General features: G+C 33.4%; 1 protein-coding gene across 1 annotated transcript in view; it reads right to left on the reverse strand.

Annotated features, from left to right (window-relative positions):
* Positions 1–386: 386 nt before the first annotated feature.
* Prp6 (pre-mRNA processing factor 6) overlaps positions 387–9,001 on the reverse strand; it is a 16,777-nt gene continuing 8,162 nt past the window's right edge. Inside the window, exons 12-19 of the mRNA XM_071595533.1 lie at positions 8,852–9,001; positions 7,894–8,109; positions 7,136–7,299; positions 5,776–5,953; positions 4,562–4,763; positions 3,318–3,456; positions 1,562–1,688; positions 387–811 (exon numbers count right to left, since the gene is read on the reverse strand). The exon at positions 8,852–9,001 is cut by the window's right edge and continues 29 nt beyond it. Coding sequence (XP_071451634.1) covers positions 659–811; positions 1,562–1,688; positions 3,318–3,456; positions 4,562–4,763; positions 5,776–5,953; positions 7,136–7,299; positions 7,894–8,109; positions 8,852–9,001 — 1,329 coding nt within the window. The 3' untranslated portion in view covers positions 387–658. The remainder of the gene's footprint in view (positions 812–1,561; positions 1,689–3,317; positions 3,457–4,561; positions 4,764–5,775; positions 5,954–7,135; positions 7,300–7,893; positions 8,110–8,851) is intronic.

Genomic DNA, 9,001 nt, shown 5'->3' on the forward strand with positions numbered 1-9,001 from the left:
TATTCCACTCTGGCTATAATCTGTCCTGTACAACAGGAAGACATTGAGATAGATAGGAAGAATTTTGGCAGTTGCATAACCACATAAGTCTATTTTCAATGTTGTACTATTTTAAATTTTGGAAAAAATTTCCTTTCAATTTAGTTTTAACATATATTTTATAGCTTTGGATGGACTGTTGCACATGAATTTCAGAATTGGCCAAATGAAATAAAAATAGTCATAAATGGGTAAGATGCAGACGGATGAGCAATCAGAAACTTAAAATGATGCCAGCATCATGTTTACAGGGTAAAAGAAGAAGGATTGTTATTTGATGTTCAGGTTTCACAATGAAATATTCTTCAGGAACCAGGGTTTTCTTCGATATATCCACAAACTGGAGCTTACTTATTTATGTATTTATTTTAAACGAATACTTTCATATTAAGGTAATATTTTTCATATTCTTATACAGTCTATTTTGTTGGTAAACTGATACACTTCTTCCTATGAATGAATCAGAGTTAATCCTTCCATAGATGGTTCAAGCAGACATTAACTCGTTAGATTCTAATGTCTTCCAGTTTATTTCTAGGTACACATCACAATTAAGACTTAATGGTCCAGCCTTATGCAACGCTTCAAACATGAATACCCAAAATGCATCATCACTACACTACACAGGTATAGGAATATCCCTAGCAACTGCGGCGAGTATTTGCTGTGTTGGCATTCTCCAGTTTTTAATGTTCTTCGAAACTGAACACCAATATTCACCATGATGTGGTTCCGAAGAGATGCATCTTCTCCTTACTTCCTCTTGAGCTTCCTGAAATTAAAGGTCGATCAATTTACGAAACGTAGTCACTTTTATAGAAAGAGCAAATAAGCGAGCTAAAATTACAGCTAGGAACTCAAACCTCCTTGGTAAGTAACAAAATGCGACATGATAATAATTTACTTCTGCATTCATTTATAAGCATAGTTTAATACCTAATTATTATTGACACAATAAAAACCACAATAAAAACATTAAACAATGAAGTTATTTCTAAAACATACTGCATACCAATACACAAGATTTATTTTCACACATTTTTTGCCATGAAGTCAAAAGTATTATAGTAAATAATACCCAACCATGACAAATCACCACGTAGGAAAAATTAGTTGGACCATCAGTACATTGACTCTAAGGCAACATGAGTCACCCGCTACATATGCACGCAAGCTATTACATATATCAGACAATTTTCTTAATCTAAAAAAGTGAATTAATATATTTCAGAACAAAAACTAGAAGCTTGATCCATTAGGATCTATTTCTGTTTGAATGTCCCATATTTATAAATTATTGATTATGCAATTACAAACATCATATCCCTGTCAAAGTCTGCAGCCAAAAATTGCAGAATTAAATTTAATGGTGGCACAACGACAGAATATGAGCATTGAACAAAATATTCAAGAGCAGTTTGGCAAGATTTTATCCTTAACATTTATGGAATAACTCACATATGACACCTGAAATATCATTAAGAAGAAATGTTAATAGAGATTTCTGTATGCCTTTACTTACCTCCGTGCCATTGATTAATTCAAATTTATAAAAATAAGCCCAAGCATCACCCAAGTCCGGGTCTATTTTCACTGTCCTATTGAACCATTCTCTGCATTTCTGATTCTTCCTCTCAGTCCAAAATAACCTGTTAATCATAATTAAAGCAAATGAAATAACATATAATTTCATACACAGAGTTTCACTTTCATCTTCAATACCATTCAAATTAAAACCTCTGTTCTATTAAATAATGAAGGTAAGATTTAAAAAATGCTAACGTTGTCTTTAGCTGGAAATAATATTATGCATTGATGTTGATTGCAAAGATCACAAGTCCCATCTAAGGGACACATTAAACATAACACTATGATATGACTACAAAAGATGCATATATTTTACTACCATAAAATGCAATTTTTAAAAGTATTTCTTTTCATAAGATCCTATACTACTATATTGATGGAATTGAGCTCTTACGGCTAGTAGTATTGAATAGATGAAAAACTCCAATAGCTGTAAACAGTTTACCTTTCAAAACAAAGTACAAATGAGATTAGTTGGCTAAAGCCACAAGTCAAAGGATGGGATAAAGGGTAAATAAGGAAAGGGATGAGAAAGGTGACTACGAATTTGTGTATTTCAGCCACTAAGGAGCCGTCTTCAGCGTACTGAAGGTGAATCTACATGACAACACATATTGCAGTAGAGACTCACTTCAGCTTGTGTTGTCGTGACGATTCACCTGCATTACGCTGATGAGTACTGAAAGTGAGTTGGCTACTTTGTAGCCGAAATTTGCGTATTCTTAGTCACCTTTCTTATGCCTTTCCTTATTTACCCTTTACCCCATCCTTTGACTTGTGGCGTAAGCCAACCAATCTCATTTTTACTTTGTTTTGAAAGGCTAACTGTTTACGGCTATTGACATTTTTCCTACATTACTATCCTACTATTTTTAAGATCCTACACAACTAAATTATGCCAATGAAGGAATTTTCATATTCAATTCAAAACAGAACTATAAAAATATACTGGATAACAAAACGACAGGGTGAATTGTAAACTCTCAATTATCTGTGGGTGGATTATCCATGATACTTTCTTCCCAGCACCTAAAAATTTTGATAAAATTACAATTGTAATAATAATTAAATTCTTTGAAAATTCAATATAGTTTTAAAAATATACAACTTTGGAATACTTTCTTTGAATAATTCCTTAAAAGTTTTTAATTTCACAAATTTAAAAGTTGTTAACAGTATTTAATGTTTTAGTTTAAAAATTGTTGTACCATCTGTACTTAACCACTGTAATTTCCCTTACATTCAATAGTCCTGAGAATTCCATACTCTCCTTTATGCCGAGCAGATATTTAGTTTTGCTATGAAACAAATAAGTCATTGACAGTCTACACTGCATTATTTTAATGGATATAATATGATGAAAATTAATCTGTATTAACGTAAGCTTTCTGTGGAAAATACATACTATATGTTCTGCTATTAACTTTGTATTAATTCTGCAGTCTGGTAAATCTATGATTCCACCCTAATAAAAATGTCTAAAAAATGTAACCAATATGCTTTACATTTTAAAAATAATTGCATTAATGATAGAATAAAAAAGGAGACTTTCCATACATATGTTTACATCACGAGCATATTTAGTGTATTTTTTCCCTTTTTCGTGCTTCATCATGTATCAATTAGCATGGACAATTGAGAGTTTACTGTACTATGAATCAGTCATAAAATACAATACACCAGATATTTACTTTGAAACAGCTAGGAGTACATGTGGATCATGCTCGCACCGCTTCAAGGCATCAACACTTTTTGTCTTGCGTTGGGGTCTTGGTTCCAAAAACACAGCCTCAGCCCACAAAACACCAGAAGTAGGACATTCTTGCAGTGCTTCATAGAGTACAAAATAACAATTAGAGGAATAGTCCACATACAGCACATCAAAGATAATGTTTGTCATATTTTTTCTAAAAGCAATGAAAATGATTAATTGTACATTTTTATGAAGTTCCATGCAATTTAAATGTATTGCATGCATTGCCATATTAAAATTAAATGTATTTTAAATGTTTGGGAGTCAATATTGGTGACTGCTTAGCTATTGCATTCTAACTTCCTCGAGATAATATCATTCACATCAGACTTAAAACCAATAGGATAAATATTTTAGAAATAACAAATTCTGGGAAAAGATACAGAGAATGAAGTATATTGAGTAAAAACTATAACCAATAATAAAGAGGTTTTGGTGACCAAATTTCAACTACTGTACCCACTTGTTCCCACTTGTCATAGGCCCACCTTCAATACGAAACCTTCACTGGAAAAATTCAATAGTTGACCTGTACAAGAGCAAGGTACAATTTATTCATGGTAAGTGAAAACAAGATTAACATCTTGAGATGTGAGTAAAACTTCTTCAAGGTCGCATTCTGAAATTCGCTTCCATTACTACCATGTAATAATGTCACAGTTACGTCTTTTCTCACAGCTAATACTGCAAGCCTGTTGCAGAAGAGTGGTAAAATCAAACAATTGTAGCAGTAATTATGCCACTGGCAGAGAATTTTGGAACTCCTCAAAATCTTACTGTAGGTGATAATGGTCAGTACATAGAAATAGTCAAAATAAATACCCATTACTTACAAAATGATATCGACAGTTAACAATGATAAAGTATAGCTTTTTTACCTATTATTACTTGAGACTATGCATTCAACAAAATTTTACCAGTAATAATTATAATTAATGAACAGGAATTCACTCATCAGCATTTTATAACTATTGGAAAAAACTAGGATTCATTCACAAGATATGTAAAAAAGTGATTTTTTAAGTAAAAATTCAGGGGCCAACATATATACGAGTACAAACAATATTCATAAAATTTGGTAACAAAAAGTATGATCCTTGGAATGTTTGAACTGATTATACACCCAATAAAAAAATCACACACTGCCCAATGAAATGCAAAGTACAATTGTGGACTGCCCACCTTTGGCCATTAATGTGTTTGCTATATCCTTGAGTCCTGCACGAGCTTCCACACGGACAGCTTCCAGCCAGAGGAGGGGGCACTTAGGGCAGCGAAGCCTAGCTTTTTCTAGGACAGATCGTGCTTTAGTTAGCTGCCCTTTCTTTTCCTCTAGGCGGGACAAGAGCAGCCACAAAGGCACTGAATTTTGGCACTTTTTCAACTGCAAGAGAGAAATAAGGGTTTCAATAAAAGCATGTCTGTCACTTATAACTTTACAATGAAAGAACACTTAACCATTAGCACTTAAACATAAGTCTTTTATATCACAAACAACAGAGATGGTTAAAGGAACACTCCTCAAATTAGAGACACATGAAAATGGATAAGATTTGATTGTGATTTGGTGGGAATTCAAAACTAAACAGCCTGAGGAACTTAGGAAAGTGATTGATTTCCACCTTGGAGTGGAATGCAGAAAAAGGCTTTCAATGTGATTTGTTGCATCATCACTGCAAAACATAATCCATAATTTTATATTGAACAATAGAGAGTCTTTACTGAAGAAATAAGTTAATAGGATAATATTGATAATATCATGAATAAAGAGTGCAAATTGAATGGTGCATTTTGAAAGAGTAAAAGGGGTGAATATTCAGTTACACATTCTGCATAAATTTAATCAAACCATTTGATGGAGAGATCCACTGAAGTATGGATTCAGTTGCAATAAAAATGGATTCATCATAAAATTATGATGATAATGAATATGAATTAAAAAGTAAAAAGGTGGCCACATGATGATCCTTCCTGCATCAAAATTGGCCTGTTCTTTCAGTTCCAAAATGGAATCTTATTTTAAACATTTAAAATACAACAGGGTACTTGATGTGACTGCCGACAACACTACTCTTTGGAGTCACGCTGAAGCAGGCTGAGAAAATATTTTTCCCTCAAATCTATGAGTGGCGATGGAAAAACTTCTGAGATTGGGAGCCCTGAATATCAGTGAATGCTGCGGAAAAATAAGTGATGTTTCCTCAGTTTAGTAGTATGCTCTCTGATGGGTACTCCTCTAACTCCATTATTTTCACACAATGAAGTATGTTCCACTGAAATGTCATAGCATTTACAAACATAGCTAATTTCTAATTCCATTAGTCTTTTAGTAATTAATTGTATAATAAGAAGATTTTAGAAGTGAAGAAACTGAAGAAGGTAAATAAATATCTCACCCCCTGGTGATATGTATCCCATGCTTGCTTTTGGTCCCCTCTCTGTTCCTCAATCTGCCCTTTCATCATCCATAATTTGGCATAGTCTGGGAAAACCTTTAGAGCTTCATCAAGGAGGTGAAGGGCCTTCTCAAGGTCATCTAATGCCCATTCCAGCTTTGCAGATTTCATCATCACCCTGCAAAACAGAAGTAGTAATAAAGGAAATTGCAGGTGCTGTAGCATTCAGCAAAATCATTACAGTAATGAAAACTTAAGTGGTTACAAATAAATATTATTTAGCAAATTACACCGTGTATATCTGAGGAGTTATGATTACCATAGCGGAAAAGACTATAAAAATTGTCAAACATAACAGGCTTAACTTAGGGGAATTCCTTCATGATGAGGGTAGAAGGAGAAACTCTGCACTTCCACATAAAAATTTGATGCTTCACACGACCATGGTTTCGATGCTGTACATCATCATCAGGTGATGATGATGTACAGCATCGAAACCGTGATTGTGTGAAATATTAAATCTTTACGTGAAAGTGCAAAATTTCTTTTCCTACCCTCATCATTAAAAAATTGTCAACTAAGTTGCATTGCAATTTAGGCAACTACATTGCCTACATGCAGAACATAAAGAGCTAAGCAAATTCATTGAGACTTGTTCATTTGATACAACGTAGGTACTTCATGTTCATGTATTTTTGATACCGCATAAAAAATACTTAATTTCATTCCTATATTATATAAAAAAGATTCCTATTTTAATGCTTAAAGATATACATAGAATACAACAATGAAATGAACATGGACTGAAATGAATACAATACCACAAAACAAGGGTGTGCATTGCTAAGTCACATACGTGGAAAAAGTATTTTGCATTGTAAATTAATTAACACAAATTGAAATCCCCCAGTTGATTCTTTTAGGCCACTTCGAAAAATATTTGATATTCTTTAGAATCAAAACCTTGCTCTGTAGATCAAAATGGAAAAACTAATGAAATTATTTTCATGCCCTGAATGGGCAATTGTGAATGAACGTATTAATGCTGACACACAGTCAAGATGCAGGTTCTACACCAGATCACAAGGGATAAAATATGTCAGGATTGAAAATAAAATATTGTGTAAAAATTTACCTTAGGGTAAGGCAAGCATGCCCTGGCCACAAGCTTAAGTTTGCGTTCCGGCTTATTGTACAGTTAATAAATTCAAATACTAGCAATGTAAATTTGAAAAGAACCCAACCACAGGAACTATCATAAGTTAAAGGATGTGTTAGTAGCATAAGGTAAAACAGGTACAATGATACCAAGGAAATTTTAACATTCAAGAAAAACATGAAGAGGAACCTTTAAATTTACCTGGGTGTTGGAGCAGAAGCTCTTGCCTTAGCCAACAACCTCCTCGCTCTCTCATACTCAGAATTCTCTGATTCCAGCTTAACTGCAGCCAACCAAATTTCCTCTGAATTGGGATTCGCTTGAAAGGCCAATGACAATATTCCTCGTGCAGCTGGCACATCCCCCTGCAACATAATAGTGCTTTCTGGGTAAGTGCATAAAATTTACCATTACTCTCATACCTAAACCTATGCAACATAAGCAAGATTGGAATACTCACTAAAGGAGATACAAGGATACAGCAAACAATATAAGATACTATTCTTGGATAAATAAATGCTTCAAGGTATGCTTCCTAATATTAAATTCAAATTATGCATTACAAATATTTATAATTATTATTCTCTAATGATCATTAAATGGCCCAAAGAGCATTGTCAAATACATAAAATACAATTTAATTACAAAAACATATATTGTTACATTATCTACAAGAAGTTGACATAAAATGACCGCCAAACAGATTGACTAAGAAATCCATTTACCATAACAATTTTATCATGACCAATCTCATAGATCATCATTAATTATAGTTACTGAACATAAATTAGACTAATGGCTTGTGACCTAACATCCCCAGCCACTGTGGCACCTAGCAGGGTAAAAGGTTATGTAGTGTCCTGTTTTGTCAGAATGCCATCTAGTAAAGTAACATCCATTAAATGATATCGGCAGACTTTTTTTACATATCAAAAGAAATATGTTGGTAATATACTTACAGCCATCCACTTTGATTTTGCTCCCATAAGCCAAAGCACTTCTGATTTTGGACAATGAGCTACAGCTCTTTGAAGAAGGGCTTCTAGAGATTCTCTGCTGCCATTTGTTTTCTCAAAATATGCAGCTCTCAACCATATTGACTTCTTGCTCGGAAACACTGATAAAGCATGGGCATATATTGTTCTTGCACATTCAAATGCTCCTTGATTTGCACACTGAAGAGAAAATTGGGAATGCATTAATAAACTTTTGAAAAATGCAATGCAAATGCAAATCTTCTAAATCTATGAATACAGAGAGAAAGTATTGACAAGCTTACAATAGATAAAAATTACAAATATACATGCTAATATAAATTCAATATGCTCAGAAAGTAAATTGACAATTATCTCTTCCCCCTAAAATATGTGACCAAACATAGTTAATTAACTATGCATTGATATCAAAAGATCACTTTTAATTCTTTTCTATCCACTGCAAACCAAGGTTAACTGTTCTTTAACATCAATTTTGATACCTGGACTAAAGAAATAGCAGAATTTATGAGATAATATTCTTTGAATTAAGGATGGCATTATCATACTGAATTACTCGTACACAATAAAATATTTACTGACTATTTATAAGTCTAAGTAATTAATCATTACCACAAGTAATAATATACATAATACATATAAAATGACAAAATTCAGCTATTCACATCCCTCTCAGAGATGCATAATTACTCAACATTATGTTCTAGTTATAACTATTGACATTAATAGTTTGTAAGAAATCTAGATTTAAAATACCCGATTGTCAAGAAAAAACTCAAAAATGCCTTATATGCTCAGACAGAAAAAAATTTACAATGTCTAGTAAGAGTGAGTTCAAACAAACTATTTGTGAACACAAATACCAAGACTCTTCAAGACAATGTGGATCACCACTAGATAAATATCGAGACGATACACTCACAGACTCTGCATCCTCCATCCAGGTATGTTTACAATCCTCCTCTTCAACACCCTGCCCTATGATGGCACGAACAAGAGCCTTACAACATTGCACAGAGCCAGACTTTTCAGCCTCAACTGCCTCCTTGAACCAATGCTCACGGTTGATTTC

The sequence above is a fragment of the Hetaerina americana genome, unplaced genomic scaffold (genome assembly GCF_022747635.1).
Source record: "Hetaerina americana unplaced genomic scaffold, ioHetAmer1.1.p SCAF_7, whole genome shotgun sequence".
NCBI lineage: Eukaryota > Metazoa > Arthropoda > Insecta > Odonata > Calopterygidae > Hetaerina > Hetaerina americana.